This window comes from Coenobita brevimanus, chromosome 101, assembly GCF_032717465.1.
Source record: "Coenobita brevimanus isolate Jiangsu-jjx chromosome 101, ASM3271746v2, whole genome shotgun sequence".
In the NCBI taxonomy this organism is placed as follows: domain Eukaryota; kingdom Metazoa; phylum Arthropoda; class Malacostraca; order Decapoda; family Coenobitidae; genus Coenobita; species Coenobita brevimanus.
In genome coordinates, this window is record NC_137054.1 from 39,826,783 (window position 1) to 39,848,228 (window position 21,446).

General features: G+C 42.7%; 1 protein-coding gene across 1 annotated transcript in view; it reads left to right on the top strand.

Annotated features, from left to right (window-relative positions):
- Nucleotides 1-21,446, top strand: part of LOC145415128 (carbonic anhydrase-related protein 10-like) — a 716,332-nt gene that overhangs the window by 186,195 nt on the left and 508,691 nt on the right. The window contains exon 3 of the mRNA XM_080284548.1: nt 20,190-20,326. Coding sequence (XP_080140674.1) covers nt 20,190-20,326 — 137 coding nt within the window. The remainder of the gene's footprint in view (nt 1-20,189; nt 20,327-21,446) is intronic.

The following is a 21,446-nucleotide window of genomic DNA, read 5'->3' on the forward strand; positions in this document are numbered from 1 at the left end:
CTCTCTCCCTCTCCACCTCACTCACACTCTCCTCGTCAGTCTCTCACTCTCCATCCTCTCCACATGGCTAAACCTACTCCTAAAGCTTCCTATCACATCCACAACCACACCACAAAGCTTCTTCACTTCCTCATTTGTCACTCTGTCTCTCCATGTGACTCCACATGCATTCCACTGATCTCACTCTTGACTTGTGTCCCTCCAACAACGTCCACGCTTCACTTCCGTACGTTAGAGTTGGTATCACAATACTGTCATGTAGTAACTTTTTCACTTCCATGCTCACTTCCCTGTTTCTTATCATTGCTTTCAAGGAACCAGCAACCTTTCTTCCTTGTTGTACCCTTTCGAGCACTTCACGCTCTCAATTTCCATCCTTACTCATCACACTACCCAAGTACTTAAACGCACTCACATTTCCATTTCCTCCTCATCCATCCTCATTGTACATTCACTGACTTCACTTCTCTAGAAGACCATAACTTTATTCTTCCCTACATTCACCTTTACATTCCATTTCTTACACACTCTCCCAAACTCATCCACCAAGCTTTATGGCTCCCCTTCGTCTTCACTTAACAACACAGTATCCTCTGCAAACAACAGTACAGGGAGTGTCCAAACAATGCTCTCTCTCACTATGGCCACTCCAACATCCACTGCCCTACCTTGTATCTCTTCTATAACCCCATCCATGTACAGACTGAACAGCCATGGAGATATGACACATCCTTGTTTCAATCCAACATTCAAATAGAAGAATTTACTCAGTTCACCATCCACACACACACTGCAGCCTTAGCACCATCGTACATACTCTTCCCGGCATTCAGCAACTTCCCATCTACTCCATATATTCTTAATACTTTTCACAATCCATGTCTATCCACCCTGTCATATGCTTTCTCCAAATCCATGAAGGCTGCATACAACTTCTTTCCTTTCTCTAGAAACTTTTCCACTAAAGGTCTAAGAATGAATATCTGATCTACACAACTCTTCACTTCGTAAAACCTCCCTGTTCTTCTCCAACTAATTCCTCTGTTATTTCCTTAACTCTATCAAAAAGTATCCTACCATACACTTTTCCTATTACACTAAGAAGGCAAATGCCCCTGTGATTACCACACACTTCTGTTTCCCCTTTTCCTTTGTACAAGGGAATAATTATACCTGACTTCCAATCCTCCGGGACTCTACCTTCCTCCCAGGCCAATCTGCACATCTTCCACATCCATTCTAGTACTATCTCTCCCTCATGCTTCAGCATCTTACCACAAACATTTCATCAATTCCTGGGGCTTTCCCCATTTTAACTTTCTTCTTTGCTTCCACAACTTCCATCCTACTGATTTCTTCCTCTCTTCGCACATCCCTTCTTCTCCCAGCCATTCCCCAGCCACTTATACTCACATCACTTTGATTCTCTGTGTTCAACACTTCCTTAAATTGTTCTCTCCATCTGATCACTTTTTCTCCCTTCTCCACTAGTAATCTACTACTTTTAACTTTCACTCCCCAACTTACTTCCTGGGCACCCTGTCTAACTCTCTTTACCTCTTTCCAGAACATTTTCTTACATTCCCTCCACTTTACACTCAAATTCCTTCCAAATTCCTCATCCACTCCCTTTTTACTTTCTGTTACTAATCTTTTCACCTCTCTCTTCTTCTCTACATATCGCACTTCCTTCTTATATTCTGCTTTTTTTCCATCCTCTTGTAACCTTTCCACCCTCCTTGTAAGAACTACTTCCTCCCGTCCTTCCCTTCTTCTATTTCTCCATTTTGTTTGGACTTTGATTCTGACAACCAACAAGTGGGTGGTCAGAAAGTCCATTCCCCCAACCTTTATATACTCTTGGATCCATTACACACCTTCTCATCCGTTCATCCACACACGCATAATCAATCATTGCCTTCCTTTCATTCAGTTCACCACCCACCCTTCTCATCACTGGCCACATATACCTATGGATCATTTTGTGCCTGAAGAGGGTATTGGCTGTCACTAACCCACTCCCAGCATAAATGTCAACTAGAGCACTGCCATTCTCATCCATCTCTGCAGGCACACCCCACTCACCAACTACTCCATTCACCTTCACATTCCCTACTTTACCATTCATATCACCAATCAAAAACACTCTCCCATTCCTTTCAATTTTTTCCATGCATGCTTCCCCATTTGTCCAGAGCTCTTCTCTCACTCTGCTTGGACGATCTTGCGTTGGTGCATACACGCACACAATCACCCACATTTGTAGTCCAACTTTCAATCTTACCCACACAATCCTTAACCCAACTGATCCATACTCTCTTATATTCTCCCTCTATCTGTTACTCACAACAATACACACTCCTTCTTTTGCTCTTTCATTCTCACCTACTCCCGCGCATATACCTCATCCATACTCCCATTCTCTCACACTTTCACCTCTTCATTTAGTTTCAGTTAATCCACATACATCCACTTTTGCACCCCCAAGCACCTGGATAGTCCCTTTATTTCACATCATCATTTGCACCCCTAACATTCCATGTATCCGTACCATGTCCTTTGTTCGGACCTTAGTCGTCACCTTTCGTCAGTCCTGGTCCGAGGTTTCTTGTTCGTATTTTTAGTTGGTGTTTTCCGGGGAGGGGCACTAACCCTCCGCCAACCCACTTGTTGTCACGTAGTGAACACGCATTGCTTAGTTATAAGGTTACTACCAAGCGTTTAAATGATTTCCTGGTTTACAGGAAATCATTTGGCTTGCCACTCAGTGAAGAGCTACCCTAAAAGTAGAATACCACAACACTACGTGGGTGGATTATAATAATAATAATAATAATATTAAAAATAATAATAATAATAATAACAATAATAATAATAATAATAATAATTTGATGATGATGATGATGATGAAATGTAGACAACAATACACTTGTTATACCCATGAAATTATATTATCTAAAGGATGATAGAAATTTGGTCCTTTGAAGGGAAATCGGAAATGCATATTAAATGTGGTATCGTTGTTATTTCTGTAAAATACAGCTTTATTTTTATAACACTGATCCTATTCTTCCGTACCCAATGAAGTACATTATATCTGTCAATGAATTATCTATATTTTTATAATAGCTTTGTAGTCGCCAAAATTTACACAAGCTATCTATCTGTCTATCTATCTATCTATCGCAAGACGCCTTAATCCCGTAAGGGGTGGCCACAAACAAATCGCCTCCATGTCGCTCTGTCCCCCGCCTTTTCACTGCCCTGCTCCCAGCACACACACCCCTCTTTCGTATACCTCTCCACTCCATCCCTCCACCTCATCCTCAGCCTCCCCCTCCCACTCCCTCCCTCCACCTCACTCACATACACTCCCCTCATCAGTCTCTCACCCTCCATCCTCTCCACATGGCCAAACCACCTTAATGTGTTGTTTATCCTAATGCTTCCTATCACATCCATATCCACACCACACCGCTCCTTCACTTCCTCATTTGTCAGCCTGTCTCTCCATGTGACTCCACATGCTTCTCTCAAATAACTCATTTTCACTGCTCTCACTCTTGACTTCTGTCCCTCCAACAACGTCCAAGCTTCACTTCCATACGTTAGAGTCGGTGTAACAATACTGTCATGTAGTTGCTTTTTCACTTCCATGCTCACTTCCCTGTTTCTTATCACTGCTTTCAAGGAGCCAGCAACCTTTCTTCCCTGTTGCAGCCTTTCAAGTACAACACCCTCTAAACTTCCATCCTTACTCATCACACTACCCAAGTACTTAAATGCACTCACATTCTCCATTTCCCTCCCATCCAATCTCACTGTACATTCACTAACTTCACTTCTCTAGAAGACCATAATTGTACTCTTCGCTACATTCACCTTTACATTCCTTTTCTTACACACTCTCCCAAACACATCCACCAAGCCTTGCAGCTCCCCTTCGTCTTCACTTAACAACACAGTATCATCTGGAAACAACAATACAGGGAGTTTCCAAACACTTCCCTCTCTCACTAGGGCCACTCCAACATCCACTGCCCTACCTTGTATCTCTTCTATAACCCCATCCATATACAGATTGAACAATCAGGGAGACATGACACATCCTTGTTTCAATCCAACATTCAAATAGAAAATTCACTCAGTTCACCATCCACACACACTGCAGCCTTAGCACCCTCATACATACTCTTCACAGCATTCAACAACTTCCCATCTACTCCATATATTCTTAATACTTTCCACAATCCATGTCTCTTCACCCTGTCATATGCTTTCTCCAAATTCATGAAGGCTGCATACAACTTCTTTCCTTTCTCTAGAAACTTTTCCACTAAGGATCTAAGAATGAATATCTACCTCCCTGTTCTTCTCCAACTAATTCCTCTGTTATTTCCCTAACTCTGTCAATAAGTATCCTACCATATACTTTTCCCATTACACTAAGAAGGCAAATGCCCCTATGATTATCACACACTTCGTTTTCCTCTTTTCCTTTGTGCAGGGGAACAATTATACCTGACTTCCAATCCTCCGGGATTCTACCTTCCTCCCAGGCCAATCTGCACATCTTCCACATCCATTCTACTACTGTCTCTCCCCCATGCTTCAGAATTCCACCACACATTCCATCAATTCCTGGGGCTTTCCCCAATTTAACTTTCTTCTTTGCTTCCACAACTTCTATCCTACTGATTTCTTCCTCTCTTCTCGCATCCCTTCTTCTCCCAGCCATTCCCCAGCCACTTATACTTGCATTACTTTCATTCTCTGTGTTCAACAATTCATTGAAGTGTTCTCTCCATCTGCTCACTTTTTCTCCCTTCTCCACTAGTAACCTACCATTTTTAACTTTCACTCCCCAGCTATTTTCTTTGGTACCCTGTCTAACTCCAGAACATTTTCTTACATTCCCTCCACTTTACACTCAAGTTCCTTCCAAATTCCTCATCCACTCTCTTCTTACTCTCTCTCACTAATCTTTTCATCTCTCTCTTCCTCTCTACATGTAACTCTCTCTTCTGTCTCTCAACTTCTTCCACGCCCCTGTTTCTCATCCACTCACTATATGCTTTCTTCTTTTGTGTTACATACTGTCTCACCTCTTCATTCCACCATGCTGTTCCCTGCATGCCCTTTCGTCTTCTCTTCAGCCCACACACCACCTCACATGCTGCACAGATTTCTTTCATGAATATCTTACACACACCTTCCACGTCCCCCATCTGCTCCAATCTATACTTACCCAATCGCTCCTCCATTTCCCTCTTATATTCTGCCTTTTTTCCTTCCTCTTGTAAGTATTCTACCCTCCTTGTAAGAATTATTTCCTCCTGTCCTTCCCTTCTTCTATTTCTCCATTTTGTTTGGACACTGACTCTGACAACCAACAAGTGGGTGGTCAGAAAGTCCATTCCCCCAACCTCTATATACTCTTGCATCCATCACACACTTTCTCATCCTTTCATCCACACACACATAATCAAGCATTGTCTTCCGTTCATTCAGTTCACCATCCACCCTTCTCATCACTCGCCATGTATACCTGTGAATTCATTTATTACATAATAAACAATATTTTTTTCGGTGTTAACTGACAAATTGAATTTTGGGTGCTTCTGTGTCTTATGCTTTTTTTTTTTTTTTCAGCTACAGGTATCAAATATTAATATATCACATTTTCAGCAGAAATTAAATAATTAAGAGTTATCGAAGATATTTCCCTTCCTTCTTTCCCTGCCTAAGGACTTAGTTTAAACTTCAGTCTTTCCCTTCCTCTCACTTTCTCCATCCCTCTCTGCCCCCCTCTCCTCCTGTCTCTCCTCTTCCCTCTGTCCATTCTCTCTGCCCCTCCCTTTCCTTTCTGCCCCTCCGTCCCTTCCACTCTCCTCTCACCCACACCCTTTCCTACCCATTACTTCTTCCTTCCATTCTCTCATTCCTTCACTCTCCTCCTTTTCCTCTTTCTTTCCCTCCGTTCCCTTCCTCTCTCCCTTCCTTCCCTTTCTCTCTGCCTTTCCTTTTCTCCCCTTCTCTCTTACATCCTTTCTCTGCTTCCCTCCCCTTCCCCCCCTCCCTCCCTCCCTCCCTCTCTCTCTCTCTCTCTCTCTCTCTCTCTCTATCTCCCTCGCTCACCTGTCTGTGTCGCTACTGAGGCAAGCAATCAACAGCGGCTACATATCAACCCTTGGATTACGAAGGCATCTTTTTATATGTGTCTTCAACCGCCACACAGATTTACTCATTTTTGGGAAGATGTATGGTAGAGAAGAGGCCAGTTACCTAGTGGATCATTTTCCTGTGAGACGGAGCATAACTACTGAGCGTTGGTTTAACCTGACAAACATTCCTAATACCCTCAGCGTAGAGTGGAGGGTTGAGTGAACTGTTTTTTTAATAGTATCCAGGGAGACCCATTCCTACTTCATAACCAAGGCTCATGAATCCTATGTAGCCACGATTTAGTAACCAAGGTGTGGGAATGGCTCAGCTCCGCCAAACAGAAACATAAAAAATTAGAGCAGGTGTTAACTAATAGGATTTATGGCTGACAACGCAATCACTGATGCTGAAAATGGACTATGAGACAAATTTACACAGATTCGAAAGGAAGATCGTACAGGTAATTATCACGTCTACTGAAAAAAAGAAAGATAATGATGTTGTTTGGAAACAAAACGTGAAAACATATAATAAGTTTCGAAAATAAACAACTGTCCATCTGTGACGACATAGATACAACACACATAATGGCACAATAATTAACACTCTCAGGTTCGTAAGACGCAATCTTAACTAAAAAATAGTTTGGTGTCAGCTGGAATAGAATAATAGAGTTGGCAGACCATGAGGGAGTTCATGTTCGGTATTAACTCTCAACATCAGGTGTATCGCTCGTTGATGAATAAAATCGTCGGGCATTAGCTGGAATAGAATACTGGATATTTCCTAACCATGAGGGGGTTAATGGTAACGATATTGGGACTTTCAGTCACCTATGACTCGTTCTCAGGTGAACGAAACTGTGTAAGCTGATGAAATAAAATGCAAGCGTTGTCCCGACCATGAAGGAGTTAACTTGGCTGAAATGTTCGTTCTTTTGCAGTTTATTGTCTCATAAATCAGAGGTAGAATAAGAAAATACTACGGTTTTCCATCCTTTCAATGGCACTTCTTCGTTACTAGCACCATGCTTGACAAGTGTTGGTCTCTTGCCGTACCCCAGCATTCTAGTTGGTGGGATGGCAATTTCAGAGCAAAGTAATCACTTCACCGCTAGCCTTTCTCTCGACTAAACAAAACTGTCTAATGTTAAAAATGAATGTCCCAGTTGTATCCCAAAAAAACCGAGTAAGTTTTTGAAGCCTTTGCCTGTTAACATTTTTTTTACAGCTAAACAAGAAGCTGAATAAGAGCCTACCGTAGTGTCGCCGTGCACCCTGGATGGAGCAGCTGCGGCGTCCACCCGGGAGCTAAATATCTTCATATTTCCCTGCATCTCTCTGTGGGAAGGACCCTGATCCGACCCAACAGAGGCGCTGGCTATCTACAGTAAAGGGGGCGCCGGATCTCTACACAGTGTATACTCGTATACTGTACTGTACCTGTAGGACAGCCCAACAGAAGCAGTTGCCTACCAGTGGTCGAAGGGTCTCCTCGGGCTGACAGACCAGTGTTAAGCAGCAGCAACAACAACAACAACAACAACAACAACAACAACAACAACTGAATAAAATCGTCTGTCGTTAACCTGAATAAACTGCTCAAGTGCAGCCACTGCAGGCATGAGATTCAGGTGGACACAGCAGCGCTGAGTGGCCTGCAGTATGTCCTTAATAATTTTACAGGCTGTTTTACTCCCTTCACTCAGTTCATACATAATAGTTTATTCTCGCTCTCCACTCAGGTCATTCACATTTTGAGGGACATTTCACTCTGGAAGAATTAGATGTGACCTTCAGTAACTTTTCTATTTGGAGAATCTCTGAATGAAAAAAAAAAAAAAGTCTGGTAACAACATGAATAAATTATAAACTACGTCATCGGAGTGAAGGGTTAAACGTTGTGTTGGGTGCAAAACAATATTTATGCCCAACTGTTCCGCAAATATTAATTAATAATTAAACCGCCCTGGTGTTACTAAACTTGTACTGTTGCTAAGCAGATTACTAAACCATTAACAAATAAAATTAAGTGAATTAACCCACTCATGGTCGCAACAATTCTATTATTATACTGCAGTATACGCCAGACGACCGTAGACCCTGAGAATTTTACGAGCCTGAGTATTAATAGCGTCACCATTACTCTCTCATGGTCTAGACAACTGTACTGTAGTTGTCTATTCCAGTTAACGGTTTTATTCAATTATTCAATCAAGAGTTAGAAGTAGGAGCGCGGGAGCCTAATGAACATTTTCACTTTCACTATTGACATCTTTCCTATCACAACCTTCTTTCCGATCGTCAGTATGGGCCCCGTCAGGGACTCTCCACTGACGATCTTCTCACCTACCTTTCAGACTCCTGGTCATCCTCCTTTCGGGACTTTGGGGAAAGCTTTGCCATTGCACTTGATATCTAAAAGGCTTCCGATCAAGTCTGACATAAATTTTTAATTTCCAAACTGCCCTCTTACGGTTTCTATCCTTTTGTCTGTGCCTTCATCAATAGCTTCCATTCAGGTCGTTCTATAGCTGCTGTTGTAGACGGCCATCGTTCTTCTCCTAGATCTATTAACAGTGGTGTTCCTCAGGACTCTGTCCTATCACCAACTCTCTTCCTTTTATTCATCAATGACCTAAGCTGTATGTATAACCCTATCCACTCATACGCTGATGATTCCACCTTTCACCTTTCCATTCGGTTCTCGCAACGTCCATCTCAGTAGTTACTTCAACAAACAAGGGATGGGACTATGGCACACCTAATGTCTGACTTGGCTCGTATCTCTGACTGGGGTAAAAGTAATCTTGTTGGTCTCAGTGCATCAAAGACACTGTTCTTACACCTATAGTCTAGTCCGGTTTTCAGGTATTTGGACAAGTCCAGGCATTTTGGAGTCAAAGTTGGAAAATAAGCTTTGCTAGGTTGTTTTTTTGTGCAGAATCCATTTTTGTTGTTTGCCAAGCTGTATCTCTCAAGCTGACACCATCAGACGGGTAAATCCAAGATGGCCGCCTTAAACTCAAAAGCATCATTTTTACAAGTGGTGCCTCGTCCGTATATCATTATGACGACCGTAAAACCTAATTAAAACCCACTATAAAGTCATTGTACATTAATTATTTTATTGATATTACTTTTCTCTTAATTAAGTAATAAACATAAACATAAATCCAGGATGGCTGACAACATATTTATATTACAAGTTGCAGATTGCAAATTGATGAACAGGCATAGTGGCAGTGTGTTTTACACAGTGTCATTGTTGGGCTTCGACATTGCTACAGTCGTCATCGGATGTTCTACATTTGCATGCTGCTGTACAACGCAAGTGGGACTTTTTACATTTGCAACGTGCACTCATACATCGGTTGGCGCAGTTGCAGGTGATCAGTTCCACACATGAGTCTGCGACTGGGGGTAGGGACATCAGCGTTGGCACCAATGGTGCAATAACAGTTCTTCAATGTCTTCGCTGTTTGCTTTTGCCTCTATTTCAGCTCTCAGCCCTTGTGCTTCGTTTTGGATGAAGGTCAGGAGTTTTGGCACCAAGATTCTCCACATGGCCTGGATGGTTAGCTTATGTGCTCTCATTGCTTTGGAGTATGACTTGCCTTTGCCCGTGAGGACTTGTTCTGCTATACCAGGACCAAGGATTTTGCTTTCAGCCCAAGCCTCCAGTAGACCAGATGATTGAACATGTTTCCCAATGACCTTCAGAAAGTTCAGCGATATGTGCAACCCGCCTATTCTGCCGATCAGGAAGTCCTGGCATTCGTCCTTTGCCCACTTGAGCTCCATCAGCTTACAATAAAGGGCTTCATCAACTGTAAGTACGACATGGTGTTGTCCAAGTTGTGTTGCAATGTGTTTGCATCTCTGAACCACCGTATGGAGAGTGTCAAGTTCATGAGCCGGGGCCTAGACAATTGGTATGTAACCAACACTTGTCATTTCAGGATTGGCGCTACAGTTGCTTTGGTTAAAATGTGTCCAGCCTGTCTTGATGTCCACATCTTGTCGTTTCAGGAAAAAGGCCATGTCCTTGGCAATGGCTTGAGCTGCTGATAGATTGTCAACATTTGATTCATTGTACCATTCTTTGTTGATGCCCTCAGTTGCTCTAGGTTCTAGTCTTCCTGTCACCACTGCAGCAGGTGAAAGTTGATCCATGACTTCGGGAACTTTCAGAGTCGTGTTTGGGGAAAGTCGAAGGTCCTTCAGTCCTATGTCTGCTTCAGGACCTCTTTGCCATCCAGCGATCTGTGTGGCATGGAAGCTGTTTTTACCATCAAAACTGTTGTCGTTGATGTCAATGTTGTCACACGTGAAGTGCACGAATCTGTTTGGTACAAAGTTTGGTGGCATCACTGCTCCTGTTTCTGCATCCATTGTTTTCAGTATACTCTCAGCCAGGGATGTGTCAACCTGCAGTAGTTTCGGGTAACTTATGATGTGTCCAGCTTTGTGAAATAGTTCAACAAGTTCTTTAGACCGTGTAGCCTGGTGCAAAGTGCTGGCAAGCCCAAGATGTTTAGGAGTCCAGTGCTTACCTCCAGTGACGTTGTAAACCAAGTCTTATGCAATACTAAGAACTTTTGCTTGACTGTCATCCTGTTTTGTATCGTCTGCTACGTCGTCTGGGTCTGCTTCCAAAAGACTCTGTCCACCAAACATCAACCGAAGGAACATAAAAAGGCTATTTGGGACGCAGGATATCATTTCATCTTCATTGACAACAAATCCCTTGTACATGGGATGTGCCAGTATATCACCTCTCAGTCTCAAAGCCACATGAATCATCTCAATAAATCGTTCTTGAGCCTGATATTTTGGTATCAGTGTTGGTTCCTCCTTTTCAGAGAGTAATGTTGAGAAAGGGACAAGAATAAAACAAAAACATATCATATATATCGTTCCCAGAAGCAAAGATATCAACAATCAAATAAAACTGTGGCCATCTTGGATTTTCACTGTTTATGTTGCTTTATTTACACACAAAGACACACATTTTACATATTTTATTATCAATATGTACATTAGGAGCTTGTGCAATGCATTATATCCATTAATATATTTTATATTTGAAGCAATTCTTCAAAATATACATTTTCTAGAAAAATGGCGGCCATCTTGGATTTTGTCAGCTAGGAGCAAAATCGCACGAGATACAGCTTGGCAAACAGCAAAAATGGATTCAGCACAAAAAAACACCCTAGGAAAGCCTATTTGCCAAATTTGACTCTAAAATGCCTGAGGATTTTTATACAGCCACATTTTCCAGATATTCCACTAGTCTACTATCAACCCGACAGAAATCTTCCACAAGAGTACCCAGTAATGTTTAATAATATTCAGCTCAATTCTGCATCATCCTTAAGCATACTTGGGGTTTCATGCTCTCGGGATTTATCTTGGAAAGACCATATTACATCTCTTGTAAAATCTGCATCCAAGTGTTTAAGTGTGCTAAGCCGACTCCGTACCTTCTTTACCCCTGCACAGTTGTTGACTTTATACCCGGATTTTATTCGCCCCTGTGTAGAGTACAACTCTTCTGCGTGGGAAGGCTCCCCACATACAGCTCCTCTCAAAAAGGTGTAGTCAAAGGCTTTTCGTGTCATTAACTCTCCCCCTCTTACTGGCTCCCTTCTACCTGTGTATCTTCGCTGCACTGTTACATCTTTATCTCTTTTCCATCGCTACTTCAATTGTCACAGCTCCTCTGAACCGTCTGCGTACATCCCTCCACCTTTACGACGGGCGCGTAGCACCCGTCTAGCAGCAAACTCTCATCCCTTTTATGCAACAGGTCAGCTCTGGAACTGTCTCCCTCTGTCTGTATCTCCTACATCCTATGATCGCCAGTCTTTCAAACGTAGTGTGTCCAGGCATCTCGAAATGCAGGGATCTTGAATTTGGCTTTCTGTTGTATTGTTTTTTTCTTGGAAGGAACGGTTTGCGGGCTCCTGGCCTTCTTTCTTGCATTTAAAAAAAATGAGGATACCCATGTTATTAACCCGACTGTCTGGCTTCCTTCCCAACGCAGTTGTTTACTATTGCTGAATGACGCGCCTACTTCACTCCTTCCATTCCACGTATTTTTTTATTTTTTTTATTTTACTCTTGCTCCCGCCAGGCGATTTTAATCAGTTTAGGAAAGATGTCATCCTCAACACATTAATGGCGGCTCTATAGAACCCATGAGGTTCAGTAAGTCTCTCGCATGCAAAGTAAAGCGTTTGGAGGCAGCGAGATTAGTGTATAACCTGCGTCGTTGGCCTCAAGATATTACGTAGATTTTACATAATTTGACTGTAAGTGGAAATATAGTACGGGTAACAATAATATGTTCTGTCTGTCTGGCTAACCGTCTAACGACACCTTTATCCCAGAAGCGTTCCCTACAGTTACCTCCATGTCACCCCTGTCCTCCACTGTCAGGCTGCCCTCCAGCCATCTTACGTCACGCTTATTCATGTGCTTCTCCATCCCATCCCTCCATCTCATCCTCAGTCTCCCACTCTCCCTCTCCCTTTCCACCTCATTAACATACACCCTTCTTGTTACTCATTCTCAGCTCTCTCATTTCCCAGAACATCTACATTAACAACACAGCTGCCCTTAACTTCCTAATTTGTATGTTGCCTCGCCCCGTTACTCCACAAACTACTTTCAAATAACTCATTTCGACTTCTCTCACTCTTGTGTGCTACAAAGTCTGGGTTTACAGTGGGGATCATAACGCTGCCATGCAATGCCATTTTTTATTTACTTCCATAATCGCTTTCCTGTTTCAAATTACAGCCTTCACTGTGCCAGCAATCTTCCTTTCTGTTGCACACCTTCTTGTACCTCTTCCTCAGAATCGCCATCACTGTTCATCACACTGCCTAAATATTGGAAGGAACTCACATTCTCCATTTCCTGCTCAGTCAGCCTCACTACACATTCCGTGACTCCGTTCCTCTAAAAAAAAAAAAAAAAAAAGATAATACTCATTGTTACACAGACTCCGTCTGTTATTTATTTCCAGACTCATTCACTCTCACTCATCTTTACCTGATAAAACAGTAACATCAGCAGACAACAGCACAAGTAGTTTCAAAACTGTATCCCCTTCCACTAAGGACACTTCAACATCAAACTAAACGCATCTTGAATTTGGCTGTCAGTTTTTTGTTTTTGTTTTTTTGACTGTCAGTTATGTTTTCTTTTTTCTTGAAGGAAACAATTTACGGGCTCCTGGCCTTTGGTTTTTCCTTTCATGTATATAAAAAAAAATTCTGCTGGCCAACCTTGTATTTCTTTTATAACCATCCATCCATCCATCCATCATCTAATCCTACATTGCCCCATGAGGAGCGTAGGAGCCCGGGGCTAGGCAGTTGGTCCCGACATTTAAGATGAGAGTGACCAGCCTCACTCATCCCTGAGTGGCATTACATGACCAATCAACCCCAACCACCCCTTGGATATAAACCTTCACCGGCTCAATCCGATTGGAGCGCAATAATTACCCACTAAACCACCAGGCGCCAAAATTTGGTTATATGGTTACCACCCAGCGTAGTAAATGGTTTCCTGGTGCACAGGAAACCATTTGGCTTGTCACTCAGTATAGAGTCACCCACAGGCTGAAGGAAGTGGAAAGAATAAAGGAAAGAAAGACAGAAGAGGGAGTGTAAAGTCACCAGTAGGCAGAAGGACAAGGAAAGAATGAAGGAAAGAAAGACAGAATAGAATGGAAGGAAAGAAGGATGGAGAGGAAAGGGCAGACACCCGAGAGCAGCACTACATCGAGTGAGTGGATGGTGAGCGTCCCCACCTACCACACTTCTTTTATAACACCATTCATATATACACTGAAAAACCACGTAGACATGACACACCCCTGTATTTATTCAACATTTAACTCAAAGAACCCATTTAGTTCACCCTCCATAGGCACTGCCGTCCTTGCACCCTCACATCAACTCAACCGAATTTAACAATTTCTCATATAACCTACTCATATATTTTAAGCATCTTCTTTGTCTGTCACATTATGCTTTCTCCAGATGCATAAAGGCAGCATGCAGTTAGCCTCAGATATTCGTATTGTATTACTCAAACAGTTGGCATGCATTTTACTTTACATATTTTTAAGAATAATTGATCATTTACTGCGTGGCATACAAGTAAAATGAAATATTTCAAAACTATTAATGGGAAAACAGTTTCAATTTTCAACGTACGTCATTCCATTATTTAGTTTGACCACGAAATATACTCCGTACCCTTCCTTCCTCCCCCTCCACTCTGTTCACCCAGTTCCTTAGTATCCCTCCTCTACCTATGTCTTATCCACATTCCAGTCATTATCTTACAGCCAGCCCCCCCCCCCCACCCTCCTCTCTCTCTCTCTCTCTCTCTCTCTCTAATATTTCCATTGTTCTCCCCAGTAACTCTCTCAGGCACCTGTGACTCATTCTTAGGTGTATACAATCGTCTGGAGTCAGCTGGAATAAAGTGCTTGAATTGTCCCAGTGATGTTATTGGATGCACTATTAACATTTTCAGGTTGCTGTAATTATCCTCAGTTGCACAGATCCGCATGCCGACAGCCATAATAAAACACTTGAGTTACTACCCGTCCCCGACCCAGAGGGGCTAGGGGACAGGTATTGTTTTCACTCGTTTTAGTTTGTTTGTTTGTTCGCCTGCCTGTCTGTCTGTCTGTTAAAAACTTTACGCTAATATTACTGGTGCGATTTTGACTAAAATTACAGGGATGATGGGCTATGACCTTCTGATCCCCTGATTAAATTTTGGGCCAAATTGGGCCAAGGCCCAGGCTGTAGGCCCCCAAAATGAAAAAAAAAAATCGTTTTTTCGCAATCACTCCTTTCAAATTCGTCATATTGACACGAAACCAAAACCTAAATGTGTATATTTCAAATCTGCATCCTATAGTATGCCTCATTACATCAGGGGGGTCACCCCCCCAGGTAGCGGTAGGGGGGTCAATGTCAGGTGGGTCGGGTCTAAAATTTCAAATGGGCATAAAATCGTATATTTCAATCCGATTTACTCCAAATTTTGTGACATGTTTGCCTAGATATCTTTTTGTGTTAATACGTCAGCACTAAAATGACTCCCGGGGACGGGTTTGCTGTGCCTTGGCACCGCTTCTTGTTCTGACACTGAGAAGGTTAATGGTTCCAATATTTACAGCCTCAGGTTCGCGTGACTTACTGTCAGCGAAAGAGAATCGTGTGGAGGCAGCCGGAATAGAATACATAAGAAAACACGACCACGAAAGTGTTAATATAATTTGTACGTTTACGAATGTTATAAGGAAATTCTTGTTGTTAGCACAAGTTGTCTGCGTTTCTTTCCGATCGAGAAATAGGCACTAAGAGTGTTTATTAGATAGGTACTGTTTACTTAGTCCTTTCAGTTCGGTGACTTATTTTCATTCTATTTCTGTTGCATCCAGAAGATTTTACTGTAGTATAGAGAGGTTTTCAGATCGGGAAGATTTAGTCAACGCCAACATTAACCCTTCCATCATAAAGTCTTCCGTGAACTGAATAAAATCCCTTGGCGGCAACAAGAACAAAGAGGAACAAGTTTGTCATTGGAGTGAAGGAGTTAATTTTTTCGTTGGTAGACTGCAGCCTGGAACAGAATGCGAATGAACATAATAAATTCACTTTTGATAAAATATTATTTTAATAGTTGGCATGCTCTCTGCGTACTTTTTAATCATTTGACCATTTGCTGCCTGGTACATATTGCAAAACTATAAATGTGAAAACTGTTTTAATGTCCAGCGCGCTTCATACTGAACATTTTGTTTGACCAATACATTTATTCCATTCCGTTCCTTCCCTTCTCCACTCTCTCCCTCCCTTCCTTCCTCCCCTTATCTTTTTCTGTCTATCTGTCGCTGTGTCTGTCTATCTGTGTATGTTTGTCTGTCTCTCCACCTAACCATTTCTATACTTTCTCTTCGGTCATCTGTCTTCTCATTCTACACATCCCCCACCATCATTCGCCCACTGCTCTTTCCTCTCCCACCAAATACACATTTCCTCGCTCACGTATTCTCACTTCACTCATCTCCCTTCCGCCTCCTTTTCTCCCTCACTTACAAATTTTATGCACAAACCAAGGACTGAAAGACTTCAGAATGCGCTCGTGCCAGTAATGTCACATAAAAGAGCCAAAATCAAGGTCCTTTCACTTGGAGTTGCCTGGACACATAGCATTTCAAAGACAGGAGGGCGTAGGCAGAGAGAAAAATCACACCGAAGAAGAGTGTTTCAGAGCTTACCAGTTGTGTTTAATATGGAGGTCAAAGAATACCAATGAAATTGCCCATAAGAATGAGAAGAGTGTGGACAGACGGGTGCTATGTGCCCGTCATAAAGAGGACACCACAAACAGAGAGTTAAGTAATGAGACATCAGTGTAAGAGACTGTAAAGGGATGGTTGTAATACTACGGCATAGAAACTGAAATGAGTCCGTGAGACAAAGGTAATGGGGCTAGAGGCCTTTGACTCTGCTTTAAACACTTCACTCTGATGATGCACTTTACATTCTATTATTACTGCCACCAGACGATTTTATTCAGCTCAAGGGACACACTGCCGACTTAATGGCTTCGATATTTCTTTCATTAACGCTCACACTACTAGAGCTCCTTCTGTGTTGAATACAGTCGTCTGGTGGTGGACTGATTAAAATTAATAATATCAGGCTAAAGGAATTAAGAGATGTATGTGGTGAACCCTTCCCTGTATGAGAGCTGAACTGCACAGAGTCAGAGGCTGCACTAGGTCATTTCGAAATGCATCTGTCAGAAACACATCTCATTAACAAGAAGGTTTGAAGTGTACGTCGCTGAAAGCAGTGGGACTGTGATACGTAGGATAGTAGTGAGCAGACAGATGGAGAAACTGTGGTGAGTGGCGAGTACAAAGGTGCTAAAGCCAGCGTATAGGAAAATGATGAAACTGTGGCTAGTCGAAAGATGCTGAAACTGTGTCTGGTAGAAAGACGTTAAAACTGTGGGGAGTAGAAAGATGCTGAAACAGAGGCGAGAAGTAGGACAAAAGTGTGACTGTGAGGTATGATTCCTTTATCCCCTTGCCCACTCCCTCTCAGCCTCCCCTCACCTAATTAGTCCCACTTAGCCTCCTTCCTACCACTCTCACTCTCTCATTTTCCTACTTTCTCTCTTTCTGCATCCTTCACACCTCCACATCCTTATCCAGCACACTGTCGCGTCTCTAGTAGTCTTGTCTCATTTTCACTGTTAATTCTTTTTTTTTTTTTCCTCCTTCTACCTCTCTCATTTCCTCTCCTCATCCCTCTCCCTTTCTCTTCCTCTCCCATCTCCACATCCCTCCTTCACGCTCTCTCGTAGCCACTCATCATTCTCAGTTTTCAGATCTTAAACGCTTCTCTCTTTGCTCTCTCACACACACACACACACACACACACACACACACACACACACACACACACACACCCTCTTCCTCCTTCCTACCCCTCTCACTCCTTCTCTCTCTGTCTCAGCCTCCAACCTACCCACCCCATCTCACAGCCTCTCTCCATTTTCAGGTTCCAGCTCTTAACACCTCTCTTCCTTCCTCTGCCTACACTGTCCCTCCTCTCTCACTCCTTTCCCTCTCCTATTTTCTGACCCAGTTTAACCTCTCACTCGTGTTTGGCGCTTTTTTCTGCTCACCCACATTTTCTTCCTCCTCACTCCCTCTCTCTCACGCTTGTGTCGATCTTTCCTCCTTCTCTTCATTTTCAACCCTTTGTGCTTCTCGTCTTTGCTGGTAATCTCTCTACTTGCTTCACTCATGACTTTATCTCTCACTTATTCTTCCATTCTAAATTTGCTACACTGTTTCCACTTACTCTTCTTCCTGTCTTTCTCTGTCGGTCTCCTTGTCCCCCATCCCTCCGTGTTTCTCTATCCCTCTTTCTCTCTCTCTCTCTCTCTCTCTCTCTCACACACACACACACACACACACACACACACACACACAGTATATGTTCAGTGTTCCCGACAGTTCCAAGCGTACCTCTCCTTGCCTGCCCCGTCGTTTAGTGCAGAGGGACCGGCAAGAATGCTGAATGATATCACCCTAACTAGTTAAGCGCATTCGGACAGCATATATCTCCGTCAGCACCTATACCAGTTACTGAGATCACCATCAAAATGTAAACCAATTCCAAATTTCATTGAAATCCATCAATAACTTTTTGATATATCTCGTAGACAGTCAAACATAAAAACAAACATATGAAACTGCCATAGGCAGAGCGCTTGCCGGATGGATCCTACTGTCTGCTTAGTTTTCACCAGCGTGTAGGTAGTCATGTGTCTGCTTAGTTTTCACCAGCGTGTAGGTAGTCATGTGTCTGCTTAGTTTTCACCAGCGTGTAGGTAGTCATGTGTCTGCTTAGTTTTCACCAGCGTGTAGGTAGTCATGTGTCTGCTTAGTTTTCACCAGCGTGTAGGTAGTCATGTGTCTGCTTAGTTTTCACCGGGGTGTTAGTCATTTGGCAAAAAATTTTCGCTCTTCATTGCGAAGCTCAGGATGGGTTTGGGGAGCTAAAAATTGCATTATCAGGTGCGCCAGACGTTGCTCTTCAATTTGGTAAGAAAAAAATTCAATAATCGAAATCTGAAAAAAACGTTGCCGTGGCGGGCCCCCGACTATTTCTGGACCCACGGCCATTGAGGGGCTTCAACCTCCCACCCAGTCCAGGGCCTTTGACCGATTTTGATGAAAAACAATAGGCTTCCAGGGTTTATGGATATCTACTGACTGATTTTTTTTTCAACTATTGGTGCAAAACTGTGACCTGAAGAGTGCATACAAACAAACAGACAGACAGACAAACATAGGGAACTGACTAACATGCTTGCCGAATCTTTCGATTCCGGCAAGCAACAAACAGGGAGGAATACATAACCTCCAGCTTCGTTGATGGAGGTAAAGATTCCTGTGGTACTCCCTATCCTACACTCTGCTCTAGTTATGCTTTCATACTCGTCCTGGTTGCCAAATAAAAACACATACTGCTCAACTCCTCTCTCTCTCTCTCTCTCTCTCTTACACACACACACACACACACACACACACACACACACACACACACACGTCGTCAGGGCGTGACCATGCCTCTTCTCGCAAGGGGCGTTTCGGTGTATAATCATCTTGTGCTTGCGGCTGCCGTTCATTGTAATCCTGTCAGCCTGGCGACGCCTTTCCTAAGCTGAATAGCACTGTCTGGCATTAAGTATTATATCCTCGGGCTGAAGGAGAAGATCACTGTCATACTCAATGCGCCGAGAATATTTGTGTATTTAAATATTTCTCTCTGACTGGACGGCAGTTCGATGCCAGGCTGGAGCAAGGTAAATTTGAATTTCGTTAAAATAGACTCACTTACCTATCACATAAATACCCAAGGAAAACCATGACACCAGCCCTGAGATACGCTTAGTATGTATACGATATGGACGGTTGGTACTGGGGCCATACTGGTGACATGTGAGGGTGTGTGGTAGGTAAGGGGACTGCTGGGCCTCAGAAAACGGACTATCAGGTTTCCTGTAATCTCTGAGGCGGATACACATACACATAGGCTACATGTACTGTACATACAGTATACGGTACGGTTATCTCTCTGTCTATAATCTGTCTACCTATGTCTGTCCATTTGTCGCCATATCTCTTTTTCCTTCTCTCTCTCTCTATGCCTGTATGTTTGTTGATCCTTCTGTCTGTCTGTCTGTCTGCCTGTCCATCCACTCATCTATCCGTCTATAGTATATACCTATCTATGTATGTGTGTTTGTATGTATGTATCTGTCTGTCTGTTTGTCTGTCTGTCCATCAGTCTATCTATCCATCTTTGTATTTGTCTGCCTGTCTTTCTCTATCCATCTATCCTACCATGTACCCAGGGTCTCAGCTGGCCAGTAATCCCGGTATCCACACTCCAGGTCCGCAGTTCTGGGGTCTGATCAACCCGGAGTGGTCGCTGTGTACCAACGGGCGGCGCCAGTCCCCAATCAACCTGGACCCTGGCTGGCTCCTCTATGACCCCAACCTCAGGCCGCTGCACGTCGACAAGCACAAGGTAAAGTAGAAAAAACAACCATCTTCTCAGCGGACGAAATACGATGAATACCCTATCACTACTAGTACGTGTTTCAGATGGTTCGATTGTCCTGCTATGTATTGTTCAGACTTTATGAAGATATCTGTGGCTCTCTCTGTGCATTTCTAAATCAGGTTTACATTAGGCACACACGGGGGTCGCAATTTGTAAAAGGCTCCTATGATTTTATAAGAAGGAAAGTCTTATTAACAGTTGACCACCCTCACATATTTTTGTTTTTCGTATTTGTCATTTTAATATTCGTTTTGATTTGAAACTCGTATTTACAGTTAACTGTCCTCACATATTTTTGTTTTTTCGTATTTTGTCACTTTAATATGTCCTGATTTTGTTAATGTGTTTAGTGGTTGTATGAGTGGAGGCAAACATATATGCAAGGAATATCATAAACAGTTTCAGCGTACAGAGGTATAAACATGATTTGAACCAAACGACGCTTATGACTAGTAATACTAAACACAGCGAATTAGCGCGGGGAGTGTGCAGCTACCTTTTTGTTTAATGACTGTAAACTTTGTTAACAATCTTTAAAAGAATATTTTTATTTTGAGAAATTGGTTTCGCGAAGTTTCTCTGATGCTGCCAATTCATGTCTGAAATAAAATTACGAGTGTAGAAGTAAAAAAAAAAAAAAAAAAAATTATCCCTATAATATATCAGCCAGTTACTAGCTTTCACTAGAACACTTCTAAGCTTCAGATATCTAAGCCCAGTGATTGGAATGTACAACCCCTGTTATTGGCAGCCGCTGCGATGAATACTGACAGTAAGCCTGTATACACATTAGCCTCATTGTGGAAACCACCAATTATCGTGTGTAATGGATATTTTCTGTTAACAAGTGCTAAATCATAATCATCTTTATAATGGTCTTCTTATGGCCGTACCTTGAAGAGGCCCAACACCTTATTGCTCATAAATGTGGAGATGAATCCTTTACTGTGGATCCATAGGTTCATGTAGTCTGTGCAGGTGGATGCGGTGCTAGGCTGAGCTGTACAAGACGTGGCATCGCCTTCAGTGTTGGAGGCCCATCTGTGTTGGAGGCATCGTCAGTAGTTGCACACCAGCCTGTTCA